We start from the raw sequence: 23,093 nt of genomic DNA, 5'->3' as shown, positions 1-23,093 counted from the left end.
TTATTTCAGTCGCTCTGCCTATTTTCAAAGGTTTGTAGTTCAAGAGGTTTTGCTGTTTAAATTCAAGGGTGAAATTCTTATAAAACTAAAGCCAAACACATTTAATAATGTAACAGATTCTGAAAATTTTGTATTTATTTATTCAAAGCAATTTCTGCAACATGTAACCATCGTTTTTCAACTTCTGTTGTTTTCAGTACTGAAACTATTTTCTCCAGAACATTTGTAGAAATAAAGCTCTCGCCTGATGAATATTAACTTCATTTTTTAAGCATGCCATAACAACTGCAGAGAATGAGAATAATGATAATCATTATACAGTCTAAAATGGATAATTCTGTGCACCACTCTCTCTCTCTGTTTCTTCGTATTTACATTGACAATATTTAATGTATGGTGTGGATCTTAAACACACTCAGGCTCAGGACTACATTTCTCTGCTTGTCTGTACAAAATAAAACCAGAAAATGAACTTTTTGTGCCACATGAATGAAAATGAATAGTGTTTTTTGAATTGTTGAGTTTGTTGAGTTTTTTTTTTTTGCTTTTTTTTTTTGTTTTGCTTTGAGTACTTTTCACTGCATTCATTTTCCTGAGTGTAGGAGCTGCTGCCTTCTTAAAAGTGAAAGCTGTTGGCTGTAGTATAAAGATTAAGAAGTAAATGCTTGAATTGGGAAAATTTTATACCAAACATTTTGGCAGAATGTTTCACCTGGCAGCTGTAACTGTACTGCATAATAGGATGGAATGCCATAAACCATTATCCCCACTTAAACTGATTGAAACAACTCCTGAAAGTAAAATTGCATTAAAGTGAAGGAGTCACCCTCAACAAAAACTTGGCAACTGTATTCGCTGGAAAAGGCATCAACCTCCAGCCGTCCTTTATGTCTCTGAAGGCTTTACTTGAATGTCCAGTGAGATGAAGTAAAAATATGTTAGAGGGAAGCCGTTTAATTTCTAAAATTCAATGACTTCATGCCAGAGTCGAGCTTTAATATGGACGGAATATTTAATTGTATAATGCTTTGGTACCTGTGAGGTACCTGCTAACCTGCTGTAAAGATACTTATAATTATTTAGAATAGGCTAAACTTCTGGATTTCTTTTCTAGACCTCCCAGACTGATGGGTGAAGGCTTTGTGGTGATGCAGTCCAATGATGTTGACATCTATTACTACCAGGATGAACCCGGTATGTTCACACACACACACACACACACACACACACACACACACACACACACACACACACACACACACACACACACACACACACACACACACACACACACACACACAGACAGAGTTTAAAAATGTAAACAAACAAAACCAGCAGTGCCGCAACAAAAACAAAGATAATTGTCTTTTCTCTGAAATAAAACACAGAATAGTTTCTCACTGGGACATTTGGACATACTGTATTTATCTCTGTACTTCATCACTAGCAGAAGATGAGTGTGACAGATTGCCAGTGACTAATTGATGATGACAGAATTAATGCTGAATGTACTATATGTCAACCAGTCAATTGTTAGTAATAAAGGAGTTGTTTGGTTTCAGCCTTGTTGGCAGGGTTTTGTGTACAGTTGTGTGACATCTGCTTGTGTGTGTTTCTGTGTGCGTGTGTGTGTACGTTTGCAGGTTTGGTCCCTGTGGAACAGGAGAGTGGAGAAGAGGCGGAGACGTGCAGTGAGGGCGATAAGCTCCAGGATTTACCTCCATGTTGGGGTCTGGATATTGTCTGTGGGAAAGGAACTGACTTCAACTATGGGCCTTGGGCGGATCGCCAGAGGTGTGGAACAAACCGAAACCATGAATTCATTTATCGATGTCAGCATTTTAAATAGCATTTACTATACAGCACAGACATACAGCACAGAAATGGAACCGCTGGTTTTATAATTTGATTAAATCAGTCAGTTCTGAACCATCGCCTATTTAAAAAAAAAAAAAAAAAAGAATCCATAAATGACAGAAGCTAAAAGCATAGCATAGTGTTTTTTTTATGTATTTTAGCAGCATATACACAAGTACTGTTTTTCATTTTCAGACCTTGTTGATCAAAGTTCAACAGTTCAGACCTGTAGGGCTTTAGATTTGGGCTTTTCAAACATGGTCTTGCATTTCCATGAGCACGCTGCACTCGTTTCTCAGGGACTGTCTGTGGAAGTTCTTCATTCCGGCTGATTACCAGGCCATGAAAGTGACCGAGGTCGCGCAGCCAGGAAAACCCAGGCAGATCCAGGCCTTCGAGCTGCGCATGAACATCATTGCTGACGCCACCATCGATCTGCTTTTCACCAAAAACAGGGTGACTCTTGCCTTCTCTCTCGTGTGCCTTCTCTGCTCTCTCTCTCTTTTTTTCTCTCTCTCTTTCTTGCCAGCCCCCTTTGATCTGTCTTCCTCTCCCTTCCTCTCCCCTTGTCTTTGTCTTTATGCCTCACCATGTTTTTTGCTATTGATATTGGTTCATGTTTTATGCTTTTTTAAATTTCATCCGGGAGCAGTGCAGGGATTTCCACAAAGCTTAGAATGTGAAGTGCATACTAAATAACCAAATAAATGTACGTTGAATAAAAATATAAAATGGCTTGAGTCAGGGAAGACTGTCATTTTATTACCTCGTTTGAACCTATTTTTGTTCAGATTAGATGCCTTTCTTTGATTCTTAAGGCGGTAAGGCACCGTCTCTAATAATTTGACAGCATGTATGATTTATCTGTTTGCTCTCTCTCTCTCTCTCTCCACCCCTGCTCTGTCTTCATCTCTGTTACTAGGAAACCAATGCCATCCATGTGAATGTAGGTGCAGGCTCTTACTTGGAAGTGAACATCCCCATGACTGTAGGAGAGAACGGTAAGTGTGTGTGTGTTTCACAGAAATAAGACCAGCAGACCAAAATGTCAGTAACTCAGATCATTTGTCTCAGCAGATGTCCCACTGGCTCAAGGACAGATTTTGCTCATATAAAACAAACAGTTTTCTCATTTATTTGGTAATAATACACTAATATACACTGACTGACATCTATTATGAGCCGTTTTCTCAGAAGTCAGGATGAGTGAATATTTTAGTACATCAAAAAATGATGTGCAGTGAGAATGAAAGATTTCTCAGGCTGATCAAGGCAAATCAGGATCTATATATTTGACATATTTATTTCCACTGAAATATGTCAGATTGTATGATTCCAGTTAATCAACTTTTGCAGTTTTCATTCAGATTTTCTTATTTCATAAGCAATAATTCATATATGATTTAGGCTGTGAAAAATTGTGCAGAGTTTATTTAGATTTAATTTAGGCCTTGCACTTCATTTAAATTTGTTTTTTGCTTCCTAAGTGAGTCCACTGTGAATGTAAATCCTTATCTATTAATTTATGTTAACAAAATTAATTTGCTTCAGTTTAATGAATCCTCAGTGAATTTAATATTACCAAAACAGAATTCTAAAATAATAGCAATATACAGCCTTATATAAATTTAGTTAATAACTACCAGTATTTTTTACAAGTGATAAGCAGGAGTGTGTTGCCAATAAATCAAAATTGAAAAAAATACACATGCAACTTTGATGCAAAAGGTTTAGTTTTTTTTATAAATCAGTGTTTTCCATAAGGCCTAATCCTCAGTAATCAGGTTACACAGAAAGCTAAAATCAGAGAGGTTCGAGTCAAATTCAAAATCAGGACAAAGGCGAATAGTCCTGCTCGTGGCTGAGACAAAAATAGGGAGCCAGTACTGACTGTCTTTGCACATACACACTAATGCTTACAATGTTGGAGCTCTGCACTAATCCTTCTGACTTAAATTATATGGAGTATATGTTTTTGACTAATTACTTTATGAACATTTGACATTTACATGTTATACATATTTTCTTTTTTTTCCCCTTTGATTCAGGAACTCCATTCACCGTGTGTTTTTCTGAAGAACATAAATGTAGCATTTGAAGCTGTTATTAATGTGTTAATATGAAAATCATTCATTTTTATATTTTGTATAGAGTCCTTTTTTAACATTGTTTGTAAGTTTTGTTGGAGACTGAGGAAAGCCCAAGTCAGAATTGGCATGAGAGATGATGCAAGTCCAAGACATCACACAAGTGGAGTATGTGGGTTAAGTGAGCCTAAGTTTGCCCCACATTATACAGTAAGATAAACCCAAGATCAAGTAGAACCTTCAGAAACCATCTTTAAATTTAAGGCGATATTGAGAATAATACAGCTAAACTCAGTGAACATCCACAGACTTACCACTGCTAGTTTGTGAGATGTGTGTAATAATTGATCACACTGAGCAGATAACATTTTGTCAGTCATCAGTCAGTGCTCTCCTCTGTCCCCAGAAATGTAGTTAACATAAGTAGCTTTTGACTTTTTCCTGGTAAATGATATTATTTTGTAGGAACTTAGCGGCAGCTTTGGGTTTTGAGAATTGATGGCTCTGCCTTTCTGCTCCTGCCCTCAGGCTACTCTCCCACCATCAAAGGTCAGCTGCTGCACGTGGACACCACCAGCAGCATGCAGTACAGGACTCTTCTGGAAGCCGAGATGTTAGCTGTAAGTAGCAAGCAATTATATAAAGCAGGTGCAGTGTCAAGCTTGTGTATGCATAGCAGTCACCCTACCAGGAGTGAAAGCGTGTCCTGCCTCTGCCTGTGTTTCAGTTCCATGTGATAGCCAGTTACCCTCGGGTGTGGAACATGCCTCAGTCGTGGCAGTGTGAGATTGAGGTGTACAAGGCCACCTACCACTTCATCTACGCCCAGAAAAACTTCTTCACCGGTGAGCCCTCCGGCAAACATCTTGTGCAAGACAATCTCAATATTAGGAGATTTTATAATCAGATTATTAGCATTTCGCATTTTCATAGTAACATTTCTGAAACATACCGTTTTTCCTTCTCATCGCTGTTCCTTGTTTTTAGATTTGATCCAGGACTGGGCGAGCGACAGCGCCCCTGATATCTACTCCTTTGTGCCCTACTCCTGGAAATTCAAGATCCTTTTCCACCAGTTTGAGATGATCTGGGCAGCAAACCAGCACAACTGGATTGACTGTTCGACCAAACAGCAGGAGAATGGTAAGAAACAACATTTTTTCTTATACATGGGGAAAAAAAGATTCATTTTTTTTACTCTAAAGCAAGATTTCTTATGACTATACTGTTTTTTGCCCAAATTGCACATGCACATGATGGAAAAAAATATCTTCAGCTTTAGTTATTTTAGAGTTTTCTGTCAAAACACTGGAAATTACCTGTTCATTACAGTTCATTAAAGGTTCCTAATATCTAGAGCAGATTTCTGAAACAATGTGCAAGTATGTTACAAATCACCGGATCATGTAAAACACATTCTGTATGTACAGATATTTCTGTGACAGTAAAGAACAGATGATAAAGGAGAGCGATCGATTTTCCTGCAGTCTTTATTTTCTGAAATTCTGAGCATTTATCTAAATGAATGCTTTTTTAAACGCCTATTCTGAAATAAAGCAGATATTTTTGTCTCAGCTAAAAGAAATAATATCTGCTAAAAGTGAGGTCATGTCAAAAAAAAATCACATTCAAGTTACTATTTAAAAATCCTTTATAATGATATAATTGAATGTTATAGTAGTGTTATGGTTTTCAGTGCAGCATATAGACCTGCCTTTGATGTGTGTCTCTTTAACAGTGGAAGCTAATGTCCATGACTGGATTCTTTGACTCTATTACTCTATATCTGTCATGATACATAGTATAGTATAGTATATAATCCACTAAATCCCAGAGCAGGGCGGACTAATCAGTTGCGTTATTGATCTTTTATAGTGTACCTGGCAGCGTGCGGTGAGACGCTCAATATAGACTTCACTTTGCCTTTTAATGAGTTTGTTCCAACCACCTGCCATACCCGCTTCAGCCTGAAGGTGAGTCATGCCTTAAGTGAAAATGATTTGTTCTGAAAATAGATGTCTTTGAAATGTCCATATTTTATTTGAGAGCAATCGCAGCAGTTTTTCCTGTTTGAAAACCATATCTACAGATGACTGCACGTACTGTATACTTTCATACCGGTTAGATGATTTACTTATTTATTTATTTATTTTTAAGATTCAGATGCTTTTGCTCTGCGCCCACAGATGTGGATACTTTGACCCCAAATATGACTATGTGTGGGTGCATGAACGTATATGTATGCTTTATCCTCCTCAGGCGGAGGATACAGACATGCGACTGTCCCTGCCAGAGTGCCACCCGAGCCGCTACCCTCTCCTCACCCTGGCCAAAGACTACCAGAACGTCAAGCTGCCCCCAGACATGTTCATGCCAGGGGAGAATCAAGGTGCTCCCCCCCCCAAACCCACCAAGTCTCGCTGGAGGAACATCACCCACGCAGAGTGAGTTAAACCTGCAAATTGTTTCTTTCTAGTTGTGGGCAAAAAGTGAGCGTGTTAGCAAAGAGCAGGGTGACTCACCGTTGTAACACTGACTCACATCAATGCTTAGGTAGAAGGGAAATGTTGCCAAGGTAATAGGTGGTAATTTGAAGTAAATGTACCACTAACCTCCACTTTTCATGCTTTGCTTGGTTCAGTAGTCGCAGTCAGTTGGTTTTAAGTAAGATGAAATAGCCTGTTTGGACATTTTGGATTGTGCTCACTTAAAATAAGCGTTCTATGTAGTGCCCTCGGTTGTCAGAAAAATAATTACGCTTTTGACCAGCTGTTTATTACTTAGACTTGAGGTAAAGATGAGAAGCATAAACTCTTGTCTTTTCTCTGAGCCTGCACTAGTATCAAGTCAGTCCTTTTCCATTTAGCTCCTTAATAATGTATAACACCAGCCATGTTAGTCTACATCCCTTTTAGAGAATGTTACAAAGCAGCATCTATTTCCACGTTGTAAGCACCATCCCTAAAGGTCATGGAAAGTTCAGAGATGCTAAAGAAGCATGCATTGTGCCTCAACATGGAGATCATCTCTTATGTATAGCCCATAGCCAGACTATACTGATGCAATGCTGCAAGAGACCCACCCTAACGCCCCGCACCCCACCGTCACCCCCGGGAGGTTACGATCGAATTCTGTCTGGACCGGTGCGCTCTGTGCTGCAGAGAAATCAAGCGCAGCCCATTTACTGTCTCTTGCCTCTACTGTAAGAGTTGAACGGTTCATAAAGCAAACAATGAAGTGGAAAATCCTGAAATGACGATAAATTCAGCATTTTGACTGTTTACTGAGTGTACATGCTTTTTTTTTTTTCTTTCTTTATGTCAGAGCTGGCTGGGTGGATTGCTGGAGTGTACCCAACTTCTTGCTCATCATTGACTACACCTGGCACCCCATTTATCCCCAGAAGGCTGATGAGCAACTCAAACAGTCATGTGAGTTCGCTGCTTTCATTTCAGTCCTTTGCTGTTCTTTCTAAGTTATAAGACTGTGGTCTCTCTAACTATCTTAAAAATCTTTGCCTTGTCTCCTTATCTTACATAATCAAATCTAACTTGCTTGCTTCGTTACCTAGTTTCTGAGATGGAGGAATCCATGCTGTCAGCTCTGCGTCCCCCGGAGCACACATCCGTACCCCACAGTGCCCAGCCACGCTTTGCCACATCTTCGTCAGCTGCTCACAGCCGGGTGCCCACTGACCCCTCAGAGCTGCCCCCTGACAGGCTCCATGTGGAGATGGAAATGTCTCCAGATTCTCAAATCATCCTCTACGGGCCTTTGCTCCGAGCGCTGATTTCCATCAAGGTAAAGAACTCCTTCAGTCATTTAAGTTGTCATTGCTTTGGTGTTTTTTTTTTCCCCCCACTCAGTTGTCCAATTTATTATCAAAGACACGCAGTGTAAATTTTGATTAATAACCTGCAGTAAGCACCAGGAAAGCACTGCTTTTAGAAAGTATAAGTATCCAATCCATCAAACCTCCTCTGCTACTGTTCCCACAGGAAAACTATTTCGGTGAGGATGACATGTACACAGACTTTGAGGAGGCGGTGTCCAGCCCTGTGTTGTCCACCTCGACCTCCTCGGGCCTCGGCTGGTCTCCTCTGGGCATGGAGGACAGCGAACAGAAGGAAACCTCAGACCTCCATCCCTTGGACCTGCGCCCCTGGGACATCACTGTGCTCATCAACCTCTACAAAGTCCACGGCCGACTGCCAATGGTAAGACTGATAACTGCCAGTACTTCAGTTTAATGGGTTGGCATAAAAAAAAAAGACTGAGACAGAGAGGTTAGTATAAAAATACAGCAAGTGTGGTTCATTCAAAGATAATGAAACAGTTCCATCACTAGGCTGCGAAATAAAAATGATGAAAATGTGCACAGTATGAATGCAAGACAAGCTGCAGTGACACAGACATAAAAGTAATGTGTATAATATAAATCTGAAGTATATAAATAGATTAAAAGTATCAATGTAAGGAATTACTTAATTATTTTAAACCTGCTAGTCATGCTTTTTAAGTCGACATGTGTTTCTGTTTATGAAAACAGCTTGATGCATGACTCCCTGTGTTTGCTTACTTTCCCGGGCGCCTCCAGCACTGCAGCAGTGAGGGTCCCGAAGGTCCATCCGGCTTCTTGGAGCGACTGTGTTTTGAGATGAAAAAGGGTTACAAGGAGACGATGCTTCAGCTGCTCCTGTCTCCCATTCACATCTTCATCAGTGACAACTACCAGGTATGAAACACAACTGCACAGCTTTCTGACAGCAGTGCAGAAACACATGAAATGACATCATTGTTCCTTTGGTGAAAGGACGTCTGCATTTTTCAGTTAAAATCATAAAGCATGTCTGTGTTGTACAGTAATACAGACTCAAACTATGTGGCGTTATGCATTAGTAGACTCAACAATTACCACACAAACAACTACTCTTTAATCTGGTAACTGAAAGGGTGACTCAGTCCTTAGAAAACAGCCCGAATAAAGCTGCACTCTGTGTTACATAATGTGAAACATGCTTGCACCAGCCACATGTTTGCAGAAGCAGCTGCATATTGTATAACCTCACTGAATTTCTAAGCTTTGGCCATGAGCTGGATCCTATTTCCTGCTCAGCGTGAATAACTTTTCCTAATCCCGGTCAAAGAATGCGTGGCCCTCATCTCTACCCTCTGGTGGGATAACAAGCTCTTTTTACGGCACGTGCAGGGTTATTACGGAAACAAAGTTAACTAGTTCACTTCAGCTAAAGATTGCTTTTAGCAAGTTTCTGTGATTTTTTTGACCCACGCCTTACAAGATTTAAACTAAAAAGGAGCGTGCGTGTTTTAATCTGTTCTTTCGCCCACAGCGTCCCACATCAGATGGGGTCTTGAGGGACGGCCACCTCAGTCTGTCTGGCCTGCAGATGAGGGCCCATGCCATGTTCTCCGCCCAGGGCCTTCCTCTAGGCAGTGACACGCTGGAGTACGCCTGGCTCATTGACATGCAGGCTGGGGGGCTCACCGGCAGGGTCACTGTTCCACAGGTGTGTGTGTGTGTGTCCAGTTGGAATGTGGGAAGGATAAAGGGTAACACGTGTGTGTGTACGTGGAGCCTTATGTTAGGATTACATCTTGGATCTTTAGGTCAGCTGAGTGTATGTGTGTATTTTTCAGAATGTTTTTTTTTAAAGCTCGCTTGTGTGAACCACCTGTACACTCTCTCTCTCTCTCTCTCTCTCTCCCTATATATATATATATATATATCATCCAAGAAGAATCCTGCCACATATACTGCTTTTGTGAATTGATAGTGTTTTTGCTGAGACTGTCAGTAGAGTTCATAATTGTTTACATTATAGCTTGTAGTGGTGTTATATATGATTGTATTGGGATTTTCCTTATGCTTTGTACACCCCCACAGTGACTGCATATATTATACTCTCCTTTTTATTTGGTGCGTATACCCTTGCAGTAAGTGTATTTATAGATATTGTGAAGTGCTAAATGTGTCTGTGTGTTTGTGATTATTAGGTGGCCAGCATCATAGAGTGGGGTGAAACTTTCCTTTTCCACGTGGTGTCCCGAGAGTTCCAGCTAGAACAACCCAAGCCCTCTGTCATCTGCCAGCACGGCGTTGACCGTCGCATCTGCGATGCCAAGGTAACGCAAACACACGGTATGCCATGAGCTGTTGCACAGCTGTGTGTGTCTGAATCTCACACGCCAAGCTACTAAATCGGCTCATTATGGCTGAAAGCCCACAGTTTTTTTCATTTTTTTATTTATCAGATTTAAACCTTGGTCAGTGTCCAGTGTGAAAGAAAATGTGCGAATGATATAATAACCAGAGGCCAGTGTGAACCTGTCTCTAATGATGCATAATGCAGAAACTTTTTACACAGCTGGAGAAACAGAACCACTACAGCCTCTAACTCAAAACTATTGATCTACCCACAGCAGCCATATGTAACATACAACACTTTGATATATGGAATAAATTTGAGAGAAAACAAGTCTCTTTCTGAACACATCTCGTTTTTTTATGCAAATACAAATAAGGATATTTTTAAGAGCTCTGCCTGAGAGCCCTCATTAGATTCTGACAGCTGAGCAGCTGTGGCTACAGGCTGTGTAGCAGTATGTAAAGCTCAGTCAGACTCAATTAGAGAAGGCTCCCACGTAACCACTGAAAAGTTTCTGATGCTAAGTGGTGGTTGTCTTTCAGCTGAGCTGCCTGCCAGGTCACTGTCGCACATCAGAGGAGCTGAAGTACACCATGACCCGACTGGCCATGGATGGAGTTGACCTCTTCATCGTGGAGCATGGCTGTGCTGCCAATATCAAGGTAATTAGGAGATAGGTAATTTTTTTTTTTTAATTAAGTCAAGACATTTTTTTTCCTATTTAACTCGATGTCAGTTTAAAAATATGTGGCAGATTTTTGGTATGTGTTCATGTCCTTGAATCTTCCTTTTTCTCTTCCTCTCTAGACGGGTATTATTCGCGTAGCCAACTGCAACCTGCACAACCAGGCAGTGGGAGAGGGCATCAGTGCTGTGGTGCAGGACGTAAACATCCGGCAGTACATTGAACAGCAGCAGCACAGCGAGGCGACCAGGCTGCAGCCAGCCGGACAGGGTCAAGGTCCGGGTCAGCCGCTAGGTCCCGGTCAGCCCCCTCTGCTGCGACGCTCTGTCTGGCTGGAGGCGGGTTCAGTCAACCTGAACCTCATCACTGCAGACATTGCCTTGGCCGCTGACCACCCAGCCAAATGTGAAGTCCAGAGGCATTTTCTGGAACTACACGATGCTCAGACAAAAAGGTAGAAAGCACACTCACTGTCATCTGTTATTTGCTTTTCCAAGCTCTTCTCACATTGTGTCAGCTACCCCAGAGCACCTTTTCAGCATTTTGGCATCCCTTGTTTAGATCAGCAGCCACTATTGTTCACCATCATTTCATTTTTTGAATTGGCTTACAGGTAACAGCACTCTTTAATTTAATCAGGGGACTCTGGTATTGTTAAAAACGCCATTTATGAACATGACAGTACTGAACATTCTTTTTCAAAGTGGAAATGAATCATTTTCTGTATCACACCTCAGTAGACTGAGTCACCAGGACCAGCCATGGTATAAGTTCAGCTCATCATATAAAGTAGAAAATATCTGCACAAGAGCAATGTTAATTCTTTTCCTGTCACAGACAGTGATCTAGCTCATGATATGTGATAATTAGCTAGGAGATTGGCCACCTTCTCCGATAATATAATAATTTAAAATCTCATCAAAGGTCTGCAAAGAACCATTATCAGTACAGATGTTCTTTTCTAGCTTGTAGTTGCACATTGCATTTCCCATTACTGCAGCTAAATGTGCTGAATATGGGTTATGAGAAAGGGAAACTCAACAGACCAGAGAAGGAGGTAATAAATGATAATCAGATGTTGTTGAAGAAAGGAAGACTAATGCAACATTTTATCTACGAGTGCCTGGTATGTCTGTAAGGCTGGGCAGAATTTCCCTTACCGCAGCCCCATTACCACAAATCCTGTCTGTTGTTGTTTGCAGCTTCCTTCATCATTCTCTATTGTTCTTTCTTTTTGTTTTTTCTTCCCACATTCCATCTCTTCAGACTCTGGTTCCTGTGGCCAGACGAGCCTGGCATTCGGAACAAGCGCGGCAGGAACCGCTGCGGCTGCCTCGGAGGCTGCAGGTTCTTCGGAGGCACCAACATGGGCTTGGACTTCTTCAAGCTCGAAGAGCTGACGCCGTCTTCCTCGTCTGTGTTCTCCTCCTCCAGCTCTGAGTCAGACATGTGTTACGGCCAGTCCTTGCTACAGCCTGGGGAGTGGATCATTACAAAGGAAACCCCCAAAGTGGATGGTATGGATTTTCCGTGATTTATTCTACATTTCCTGATATCCTCTAGAAGAGTGGTGTCCTCCAGGAGGTGCTTCAGGGGTTTTTTGGTGGATCCCAAGAAAAATGAAGAATAGTTTTATCCACAGTGGTTTTATTCATATAACATATTTATTTGTAAACTTATATGTTGTTAATGTGAGTCATGATAACATAAATACAACACCAACTTGATGCCCTAAGATTTATTCAGTGTGTTCGCTCCATGTTTTCTTAGGGAGAGTTGTCGGACTGAAAACGGACACACATTCGCCGTGCCTGCCTCCTGAGCTGCCTGAGAGGCGAGGTCAGCAGCACCTGAGTCTCCAGGTGCCCCAGCGCTCCCACAGCTCCGCCTCCTCGTCTGAAGAGAACAGCTCGTCCAGTGCCGCGCTGCCCCTGCTGGCCGGAGAGAGGGACAGCCCCTCGCCAAGCACAGAGGAGCGTGTGTTCCCCATGAATGGCAAAAGCCCTGCGGAGTGAGTAACATACAGAACGACGCACTGTTTTTGGTGTTGTTGTACTTTAAAACATTATGTATTTAATTCTAAACATATCACTATAGGAACCATTATATGACACTGTCCACTGCAGGATTTTCGGTCTCCTTGATTATAATCATTTACTATTATTGTCAGTAATTCTTTCTTAATGTTACATTTTTTTTCCTCTTACTTTGCAGCACTATAGGGGAGGTACCCGAGGTCTCACCAGTCTCACCCAACAGCTCCCAGGACCGCTCCTCAGTGCGCTCCCCCCTCTGCTCTCCTCTCAAGCGCCAGTCCTCTGTACACTCGGGTCGGCTGGGCAGCACCAAGAGCCTCTCAGCTGCCGTCTTCACCGACAAGCCTCCTCCGGTTCTCTCCGGAGGCGTCCAGTTCAGCAGCGAGGTTTCCCGCAGCGACGAGAACGTCCTGGATTCGCCACGTCAGCGCAGAAGCTACGGCTCCTTTCCCTTCACGCCCTCCGCGGACTCCAACACCTTCCATCAGTACCGCTCTGCTGACTCGAGCATGTCTGTGGCTGACAGCGAGGCCTACTTCTCTGCCGCTGAGGACTTCGAGCCAATCAGCAGCGCTGATGAGGGTCCGGGGACGTACCCGGGCCGCAAGAAGAAGAGGAGGCAGCAGATGCAGCAGCCCCAGCAGCCTCCGTATCACATGGAGAACTACAGGTCAGCTGACACGATAACAGGGTAGAACATGGAACGTGGAGTAGTCTGCGGGTGGAGCTCACCAAAGTTCTCAAATATGAGGAGTTTCTAAAATTTTCAGAGGAGACTGGTTGCAATGCCAGATCAAGTACAAGGTTAAATATGGAATTAAGGTGATGATAGATTCAAGACAGCTCACAGTAACATCAAAGAGTCTCTTATTTCTCACCCTGCTAGATTGCTTTAAGTGTTTCCCCTTATGAATTATGTTTAAGGGCCATTCTGAGGTGGATTTTGCCCTTTATGATCTTCATTTTAAGACTGTGATGAGTGCATGTATCATGCAAATAATATAGAAACCTTTTCCCTTTTGGAAACAAGAACTAAAACTGTAACGGCGAGAAAGCACTGCAGAATGGAATGAAAAACAGGCAGTAAACACTGGGGTCAAATAATGTCTGATGACTCGCAGTAATCGAAAAAATGTCCTAGTAGCACATGAATCAATTAACAGTGTCATGACATTTTTTTTTGTTTTAATACCCAACAAGTTTTGAATTTTATCGTGTAAAGCAACTTGCCCCCAAGTGAAACACGCCGCAGCTTTTATTTTATTACTTTGATTCGATTATGTATGGATGGATGTGATGTAGAACGGTTGTAGCAAATGAGATGTTTGATCCATGGGCAGCCACTTACTGCTGGTGTGTTTTGCAAATTTCATTTCAGTCTTATGCAACTACCTTGTCATTTTTATATTACCCAAAATGGTCGCACATTGATTTCAGCACGCTTTTTGATTGATATAGCCTCCACACAAACACAAAGAAGCCGTTCAGCCCCATGAAAAGTTTCTACTGGTACAAGCCTGTGCAAACATAAGGCTGAATTTAAGAACATTAAGGCGTGTACAGCAGAGGCAGAGAGCTGAGGTGTCATAGATGTTGGCAGGAATGCTTTTAAAAAGATGGTGTTTTTCAAGCAGGGTTAATTTCAACACCGTTTAATCACTGCTGATATATTGCACTTAAATAGAAATGTACAGCTCCATTATGAAACAGTACAGTCAAAACAATTTTGAGGTTTACAGACGTGTCCTTTTTCCAGCAAAATCTCTATGGTCGTGTATTTTTACCTCCCCCAGCCGGAGCTCCATCTACCACAGCGTCGAGGGTCCCCTCACCTACGTTCTCAACGGGGAGTTGATCACTGAGCCACGGCCTCTGCCGCTGCCCCCAATACTGCCCCCACTCCCGCCTCAGCCACTACCCAGCCACACATCCCAGGCCTCTTTCGTCTCAGCCCTGGCCATGGAGGAGGAGAGCTCAGTGGAAGCGGAGAAGACAGCTGAACCCGGACCGGTCACCCGACAGCCCCACGTCATGGCGTGCTACCAGAACTACCTGGCCCAGTACCAGGTAATTTATAGCACTTTTGGTCCATATCTGCATATTCTAGGTCCATTCTAATGTCAGCAGCGCATGCAAGGTGCTGAATTTGTTACTCTTAAACATTTATTTGTTTCAATCAGTGAAATCCATCACTTTGCAAAATTTACATACATTTTGTGGCATCACACAAAATGCACACATGCACATTTCCTTGTCCAATTTAAACATTTTTTTTACTTCACCACTGCCAGGTCTCAAATTGGTCTGTCAAGCAGCCCACCAATAAGAGGACCTCCAAGTCTTCTCTGCACCGCCCCTTAGATCTGGACACTCCCACCAGCGAAGAGAGCTCTGCCTCCTTTGACCAGCTCTCTGTGCCCAGCTTTAAGGTCTGTGACTAATGACTAAAGGTCTTTAACATTTATCATTTTCGAATTTTGTCTTGGTATTGGCTGTTAAAAGATGGCATCTCTACGTCCTCAGTACACCCAGGGTTCAGGTTTAGGAAATAAAATGTTCTTTTACATTTCAGGTGATAAAGCAGGGCCTGTCAGCCAGTTCCCTGCTGGATAGAGGAGTTCAATTGATGGGAGACAATAACAGGTATTTAAGCCACAGTTTTTTTTCACCATCTCACCTTTTTAAATTTAAAATAAAACCATGTGCTCTCAGTTAATGTGTTTTTTTTTATTATTTGAATATACTCACCCAAATGATGAACTGCTTCACTCTGTCCTTTCGAGTAACAACCTGTGCAAGGGTTTTTGAGGTTGTGTCTTTGTCTGTCCACAGTACACCATATACCCCTCTGGATAAGAGAGCCATGGAGAACACAGATGAGGACACAACAACCGATGACTGGACTCTGGAGCAGCCTTTAGCTCAGACCAGGACCACTGCCATTGTGGAGGTGAAGGGGGCCATCAATGTGGTGCTCACACCCCTTGTGGCTGAATCCCTGGACAGGTAGCAACCAGGCTGCATATGGTGTTTTTATGTGTGTTCTTCCTGCTCTTGACCGTCCCTCCCTTAAAACCAGGTTTTTAATCTCAGTTTGAAAATCCTGATTAAAAAAGCAAGATAACCTGATGGTTGACTCTCTCACACTGCACATTCTTAGTTAGGGGTTATTTTTAGCCTGAGGCTATGATTTGACCTTAAATCCCCATGCACGCTGTTTCATGGCTTTAAAATTCTGCTGACAGTGCTTTGGAGTCTGATCTCCTTCTTGGTTGTCTACCGGTGTGAATCTTTAGTTTGCTTAAGGCTAACGGTCCTGGGCTAACACTGTTCTTATAAGCATGTAGCTGCTGATTAATGCAGTGTGGAGATGGATGAATTATAGCTAGAAGGTTGAAGACTTCAAGCAGTGGCATAGTAAATTTGTACTTTTTATATCTCTATCTTAGATGATGTCCTTACAGTTTACTTTTGTAAAGTCTTTGTGTTTTTATTCATGTGTTTACAGTAAAAAGTAAAATATATACAGCATTTTTAAATGTTTCAGTGGGTTTTCACAGTTTTAGTCGAAAAATGTCTTTGTTGAACTGTAATAGTTCAAAGATCAATTAAATAAAACAAAACATTTCTAATGCTATGAATCATTTCTGTGCATTTTCCCTGTTTCAGGTATATTGAGTCCATGGTCCACTTTGCTAGTATTCGCCACCCTGCAGCAATTCTGGACGACCTTCACGGGAAAGTCCTCAATGAAGCCTATCAGATCAGCAAGTCCACCGTCACTGAGTCTGTAAGTGAAATTAGTTCATCTAAATCAGAAACAAAAGTTTAAATTCATGTAGTAATGACAAATATTTCCCAGTGTGAAGTGTTTCTCTTCTAATTGTTCTGAGATTCTGAGATTTGACCAAATTTTTTTGCACTGAAGTCCACTTCTGTGCCCAATGACTGATGTCCCACTGTTTTGGATCTGGACCCACACAGAGCCAAACGGGCAAGCAGGAGCACAAGCTGTCCAAGACAGAGGGCACGACCCCTGGCTCCATCAACATCTCCCAAGGCCAGACGGACCTGTCCGTCAAACCAGATAATGTGAAAATCAAGGGCCTCCAAGCCAACGTCTCCATCCCCAAGGTGAGACCCATGACCCTGAATAATGAGAGGTTAGCTCTGACCAGGAGAGGTTCAAGAGCAAGCACAGAATCATGAGCGTTGCTGTACATCCCTTTACATTTGGATGTTAATATACACACTCTGCAGTGTGTAGAATAAAGTCTGCTTAGAAAATCACATTATTTAAATATCTAAAATGTGGATTTCAAAACATTACATAAAACAGAAACCAGTAACCATCCTTTTTTTTCAGTTCAGGTTGGTTTAGTTGTCTTTTTGTTTTGTTTTGTTTCCTTGCAGGTGAACCTTTGCCTCCTTCAGGCTTCTGTAGAGGAGGGGTCACCGTCTTGCTCCAGTAAGTGTGTCACGCATGTGTCTCTTGTGGCGCTGTGCTTCGACAGGATTGCAACCCAGTTCAGGATGAACAGGTAATGCCTCAACTACTCCTCATGTCATTCTGTGTGTGTGTGTGTACACTGACTAAGCTTTTTTGGAGCATGTCCACAGGGCAAATACACCTGCTGTAAATTATACTTTACATGCTTTAAACTGCCTGCTGGCACTGCTGCTCCCATTCAGCTGTTCATCTTAGACCCCGTAGGGGAGAAAAACAAATGAAAATTTTCTCTCTCCCTGATATCTGACAGCAGTCAAGCACTGGCACAAGCTCACGTTTGCTCTCTGCTTCTTTTAGGGGTATCGTGGAAGAGACTCCCAACACCACGGAACATGGCCGACCCTCTGTCATGTTGGAGAAATACGCCTCAGCCACCAAGATGCAGCCTCAGTCATCTGGCTCTCTGCGCTCCAACGCCGGCATCGAGAAAGGCAAAGAGATCGCCGCTCGGCTAAACATCCACCGTATCCACAGTCAGCTTCGAGGCCTGGACTCCACAGGTTGGTTCAGTGAAACGACAGCCCCGTTTGATCCCTTGTGCCCCTCTTTGAAGTTGGACCCTGTCTTTATTGATATGCTGGACGAGCTGTCGCATAGACAGTGCGCCCTTGCTTGACCTACAGTTCCAGGAAAAAGTGTTTAGACCTTTTGACTTTTTGTACATTATGTGCATCACTGTGCAGAATTTAAAAAAAATATTTTTTTAAACGGTTCATTCTCTTTCCATAGACATCGGCACATGTGCCATCACAGCCATCCCTTTTGAGAAGTCCAAAGTGCTGTTTGGCCTGGAGGAAATGGAGGAATTTTCACTGGTAGATGAGACAGATGCCCAGGCCACCTCAGGTGATCTGAGTCGGTCCACAGCATCTCTTGAGAAATGGGGCTGGATCATGTTTGAATGTGGAATCGAGAACCTCACAGTCAAAGGTAAACCATCCCACACTCTTTGAGCAACAGTCGTCACTACATTTAGGCCGAGGGAAATGAAAAATGTAAAAATGAGTCTTATCTGCAAGGACGTAGGGAATTTGTGCTAACATTTTTGAACGTGTTACAGGGGGCCGCCAGTCAGGAGCCATTCTTTACAATGCATTTGGTGTGATGGGACGCTCAGACACTGGGGGGAAGACGGGAATATCCAAGTCCAATGGTTCGACAGGCTCTCAGACAGGAAGTGGTTACAGCACCGACGTCTCTGATGACAACCTGACACATGATGCCATCAGCCCTGCTTCTGATGTGAATGAACACTCGGATTCAGACGACCAAGTAAGATACTGGAATATGCTCATACTGTGAAGGGGCTAAAAAAACGTCAGTCCTCTTTCAGGGTGTTTTTTTTTTTTTTTTTGCGCAGGTTTAAAAAAAAAAAAAAAAAAAAAAACTACGCTAAAAAAACATTAGATTTGCTTTTACCCTACCCAAACCTTAAACTCTGCTGTGTATCATGAGCAACCCAATTATATCCATATTATACAAAGGTATTTTAGTCCTATAACCCATTCCAGAGGCTGAAATTCTTATTTTCTTTTATCATACCAATAAATATCACACCAGTTGATATTCAGTATTTGCACCCATTAGCTTACTATGCTAAAATAAATCTATGGAAGCCTAACAAGCTCCAAAATGTCACATCAAGTGCAGGAGTATATGCACAGAGAATCAAAACTGAAGCAAAAGGTTGATGTCAGGTCAGTCTCAGCCAACAACTGTAGAATATTCATCAGTTTTTCTCAGTTTCCTCCAAACATACAAATGTCACTGCCTATTGCCAGGCTTTGATTCAGATTGGAATAATTGTCCTCTTCACACAAAATTAATACACTGAGATTGGTTTAGATGTGTATCAAAATTAGATTTAGATTAGACTTTAAAGTAATCAAACTAGATGCACTCTAAGCTTAAAAATTAGTCATGCTAGTAAATATTCTCACCCTCCTGTTAAACCCTGTTCTCTGCTGCTCATTAGGATGAAGGGGTCGAGTCAGACGACCTGAAGAAAGACCTCCCCCTCATGCCCCCGCCGCCTGACTCCAGCAGCATGAAGCTGACCATCAGAGAGATCTGGTTCAGTTTTGCTGCTCCAACTAATGTGCGTTCACCTTCACAGGCCATCTCCAGGTACGACCTCGCTGATCTATGTGGACCTTTTCACATAAATGCCTCCATGTTGTTACAGGAAGTCAGTGATTAAAGTCAGTCAGAATCAAAGCAGCCACTCTCCATCACCACCAACCACCATCTGGCTGATGATGCTCACTAGCTGTTCACCTTTAGTGTCAGTGTTGTGGCATCAGTATAGTTTCATGAGTACAATATTATCTGCTGCGGGAGGTTTTTTTGAAAAACCGTCTCTCTTGTGTGCCCCTGGCAACAGTTGTCAGACCTGTCAGCTTCACAGGCAGTCACACTGGAGGGGCCCACTGGCAGGCACATGCTGAATTTTGTACTGTGGATCTGAGTTTTATTAACCTGGTATCTGCAGCTGAGAAAAGAGGAAAAGAAAAAAATCAGTTAGCATTGTATCTGATATGATATGATAAAAAATGTTTGTGTTCACAGGCAGTTGAATCTGCTCAGCACAGCCACACCTGCCATCGGAGCCTGGCTGGTTCCCATCGACCAGCTCAAATCTTCTCTACGCAAACTGGACATGGAGGGCACACTGCGCGTGTGTGCTGTCATGGGTTGCATCATGACAGAAGCTCTTGAGGTCAGCAGTACATCTGTAGACACTGATAAATACCCAGGGTAGCTCACATGTGAAGAATGTCCAGGATAGACTGGTTCAATTAAGGAAATAACAGTTAATCAAACCAACTTTTCCTCTGCTTGTCAGTGTAAATACGTTTCTGTAACATCCACGTTCAGTTGATTTGTTTGTGAAGTATCCAGTTTTAACTTTTTCTATGTACATTTTCTCATCCCCCAACAGAAAAAGAGCATCCACATCCCGATCCGGAGCAAATACAACCGCGTGACTAAACGAGCTCGCTACCTGCATGAGAATCCCTCCTGTATGCTTTGTAACATCCTGCACCGCTATCTGCAGCAGGCTGACTACTCTGTCATAGAGGAAGCTACCATGGTGAGTGAGAGGCTTCTGAATCTCATACTGTTTCATTGCTTCACTTTAATAAAGCTCTTAAACTTGACCATGTATAGTTAAATGGTTCATAAAATTAAAGTGATGTGGACTCTTTTGGGCTCAAATTTAAAAAAAAAAAACAATTGGCAATTATTGTAAGTGGTCTTAAGTGTTCTTGGCCGCCCCTCACAAATTTAATTAGTCCTTTCCCAGTGTGAAATAGTAGCAATGATCCACTTCTTTCCTCTTCTCCTGTCTATCTCAGAATGATGGTGTCCCAGCCCTTGTGACTCTAAAGAAAGGTCTGGTAGCTCTGGCCAGACAATGGATGAAATTCATCGTGGTAACTCAGGGCTTCAAGGCAATTGGTCTGATGAGGCCCAATCAGCTCACCAAACCCAAGGAGCCTCAGCAGAGCCTGGGTGAGACCATCCTGGGCATGGACAACGGAGCTGCGCTGCAGAGTGACACCAGCGCCGACGGAGCTGAATTCGAATTTGATGCAGGTGATAACTTATAACTTTCTGTGTTGTGTTATGTTATGTTATGTTATGTCTTGATATGATGTTAATCCATCCATCTGTTACCACAGACGGACTGTGAAACTTTCAACCTCTACTTCTTCAGTGTTTGCGCAGAAATAAACAGACTCTTGTCACTTGTTAGCAGAAAGGAGACGTAGAGCTTATGAATCTTCAGATTTATTTCTATAGCAGTCACATGGGTCTTCCTGGAGTTTTATTTTATATAATTTTTGTGAAGCCACAGTGAGTGAACACACCATGCTGCTGGAGGGAGCATGCAGTCGCCCCCCACCTAAAGAAGCCAACTCTGGTCCTGTCAGCGGAGTGGAGATCATGAGGAAACTGTCCAAATCCCACACACACAGCGAGTCTGCTCTCAGGATAAAGGTACCACTTTGAGAATGAGTGTGACTGTGTTATGTAAGTTACCTTCAGTTACCTAATAAATGTCATTTATATATAAGCATCCATTTCCATAAAATGCCAAAATCCAGCTGTTCCAGCTCCTTAAATGTGAAAATGTGTTGATTTTCTTTGTCTTCTATGATTGGAAATTTAACACATTTGTCATTTGGACTCTTGGTTGAACAAATAATCAATTTGGAGATTTTACCTTAAGATCCAGAATTCTGTAAAAGGCATTTTTCTGTCATTTTATAGCCCAAACTGTTCGATTAATCAAGAAAATAATCCGCAGATTTTTTGATAATGAAAAATAATAATTCGTTGCCACCTTTAAAAACACTATGAAGTGAAGTGAGTGATGTAGAAATCATTAAGGAAATGACTGGTGTGTGAAGATGATTCCGCTGCTGGAAAGCCAGGAGGGATCAGAGCTGAGAGCAGAGATGACATTTTCCTTTCTCTGCCAAATTAAATTGTGACGTGTTCATTCCCTCACAGGATCTGTTGAGGCTGTTTAGCTCTTTTGTGTTACCTCAACTTCATACTGTTTCCATAATGGCTCCAGACACAATGTTACCCACTGATCATTAAAATATAAAAAGTGATGCAGCGTGAATACGACCTTCTCTCAGGAATCTGTACATTTGCCATACACAGGGCTCCCATCCATACCAGTCGCTGAGCTACACCAGCGGTGACACAGCAGCTGACTCACCCGCCCATGTGAGCCGCGCAGGCCTGCCAGCCAAGGACAGCCCCAGGAAGGAGAGTCTCCTGAGCAATCTGACGGGCAGCTTTCGGAGTCTGCACAACCTGCTGGAGGGCACGCCTCAGAGGAGCGAGCCGTCCGCCGCCGCTGGCGCCAAGAGCAGCTCGCTCACTCGCACAGGTGCTAAAGCCTGAACCACCGCTGTGTTGTGTTAGTGTGTGTGTGTGGAAGGTTCTGGCAGTTAGTGATAACAGGCATGAACCTGGGTTTTTATCACAACATGTATTCATTTTTGCTACAATGCTGACCTCTACCGTTCAGTAATATGAATAATAACAAACCAAAATAGACTCGCAGCTCGGTCCCTCCTCAATACTACTACAAGCTTTTTATACTACACTTAGTATCTAACAAAAAACACCACAGTAGGAAATAAATAGGGGAAAACCCAAGGTGTGGAGAAAAATACCTATACAAACCCTGTCCTTGGCCTACCCCCAATTTAATACATAAACCTCGTGCTGCCTCTGTGATGCAGGATGAACATGATCATGGAACAGCAGTCAGTAACAATCTTTTGTAGTTTGATGTAATGTGTCTTTCTTCTTGGCCTTAGGAAACAGCCTGGGGACAGACATGCTAACAGAGCACCCACTGCTGTCTGAGCCCTCCTCCGTCAGTTTTTACAACTGGATGTCCAATGCTGTGGGCAACAGGACTGGAGCTGGAAACCAGGAGTCCCCCCTCAACCGCTCCCAGCACAACAGCCTACAGACAGGTCAGACATCGTGGACTCATAATGGAATAAGTCTCTGAATGAAAAGATGAGGGATTTCAGTTTGCTAATATGAAATAATTTCTTTGGAAGCTTAAAGGCTAAATTATTTTTCTCTGTGCTATTAAATCTTTTATTATGATGGTGTTAGAATAGATACTAATCTCTTTTATCTCCACACTTCTGCTCCAGTAGCTATAACAGCTGAGGAATTCAGTTAAATGTAATATAATGTTGTTTTAAC

At 42.4% G+C, this 23,093-nt stretch overlaps 1 protein-coding gene across 9 annotated transcripts in view; it reads left to right on the top strand.

The window, feature by feature from the left end:
- The window catches only part of kiaa1109 (KIAA1109 ortholog), a 65,592-nt gene that overhangs the window by 6,980 nt on the left and 35,519 nt on the right, over nt 1-23,093 (top strand). For 8 of the 9 annotated variants that reach the window (XM_041061098.1, XM_041061097.1, XM_041061092.1 and 5 more), the window contains exons 9-45: nt 1,115-1,194; nt 1,644-1,794; nt 2,157-2,313; nt 2,780-2,858; nt 4,473-4,564; nt 4,672-4,789; nt 4,932-5,087; nt 5,820-5,917; nt 6,204-6,388; nt 7,269-7,375; nt 7,516-7,745; nt 7,943-8,161; nt 8,542-8,679; nt 9,296-9,472; nt 9,960-10,088; nt 10,654-10,773; nt 10,919-11,250; nt 12,063-12,313; nt 12,567-12,807; nt 13,011-13,502; nt 14,626-14,899; nt 15,124-15,261; nt 15,405-15,475; nt 15,665-15,838; nt 16,502-16,622; nt 16,817-16,966; nt 17,246-17,373; nt 17,640-17,842; nt 18,072-18,272; nt 18,403-18,614; nt 19,318-19,469; nt 19,911-20,061; nt 20,284-20,436; nt 20,702-20,942; nt 21,199-21,347; nt 22,023-22,254; nt 22,691-22,852. In XM_041061098.1, coding sequence (XP_040917032.1) covers nt 1,115-1,194; nt 1,644-1,794; nt 2,157-2,313; nt 2,780-2,858; nt 4,473-4,564; nt 4,672-4,789; nt 4,932-5,087; nt 5,820-5,917; nt 6,204-6,388; nt 7,269-7,375; nt 7,516-7,745; nt 7,943-8,161; nt 8,542-8,679; nt 9,296-9,472; nt 9,960-10,088; nt 10,654-10,773; nt 10,919-11,250; nt 12,063-12,313; nt 12,567-12,807; nt 13,011-13,502; nt 14,626-14,899; nt 15,124-15,261; nt 15,405-15,475; nt 15,665-15,838; nt 16,502-16,622; nt 16,817-16,966; nt 17,246-17,373; nt 17,640-17,842; nt 18,072-18,272; nt 18,403-18,614; nt 19,318-19,469; nt 19,911-20,061; nt 20,284-20,436; nt 20,702-20,942; nt 21,199-21,347; nt 22,023-22,254; nt 22,691-22,852 — 6,464 coding nt within the window. The remainder of the gene's footprint in view (nt 1-1,114; nt 1,195-1,643; nt 1,795-2,156; nt 2,314-2,779; nt 2,859-4,472; nt 4,565-4,671; nt 4,790-4,931; nt 5,088-5,819; nt 5,918-6,203; nt 6,389-7,268; nt 7,376-7,515; nt 7,746-7,942; nt 8,162-8,541; nt 8,680-9,295; nt 9,473-9,959; nt 10,089-10,653; nt 10,774-10,918; nt 11,251-12,062; nt 12,314-12,566; nt 12,808-13,010; nt 13,503-14,625; nt 14,900-15,123; nt 15,262-15,404; nt 15,476-15,664; nt 15,839-16,501; nt 16,623-16,816; nt 16,967-17,245; nt 17,374-17,639; nt 17,843-18,071; nt 18,273-18,402; nt 18,615-19,317; nt 19,470-19,910; nt 20,062-20,283; nt 20,437-20,701; nt 20,943-21,198; nt 21,348-22,022; nt 22,255-22,690; nt 22,853-23,093) is intronic. The other variant, XM_041061090.1, reaches the window with a different exon arrangement.

This window comes from Toxotes jaculatrix, chromosome 17 (genome assembly GCF_017976425.1).
Source record: "Toxotes jaculatrix isolate fToxJac2 chromosome 17, fToxJac2.pri, whole genome shotgun sequence".
Lineage (NCBI taxonomy): Eukaryota > Metazoa > Chordata > Actinopteri > Toxotidae > Toxotes > Toxotes jaculatrix.
Note: the sequence above shows the minus strand (reverse complement) of the source record. Positions and strands in the feature narration are given on the sequence as shown.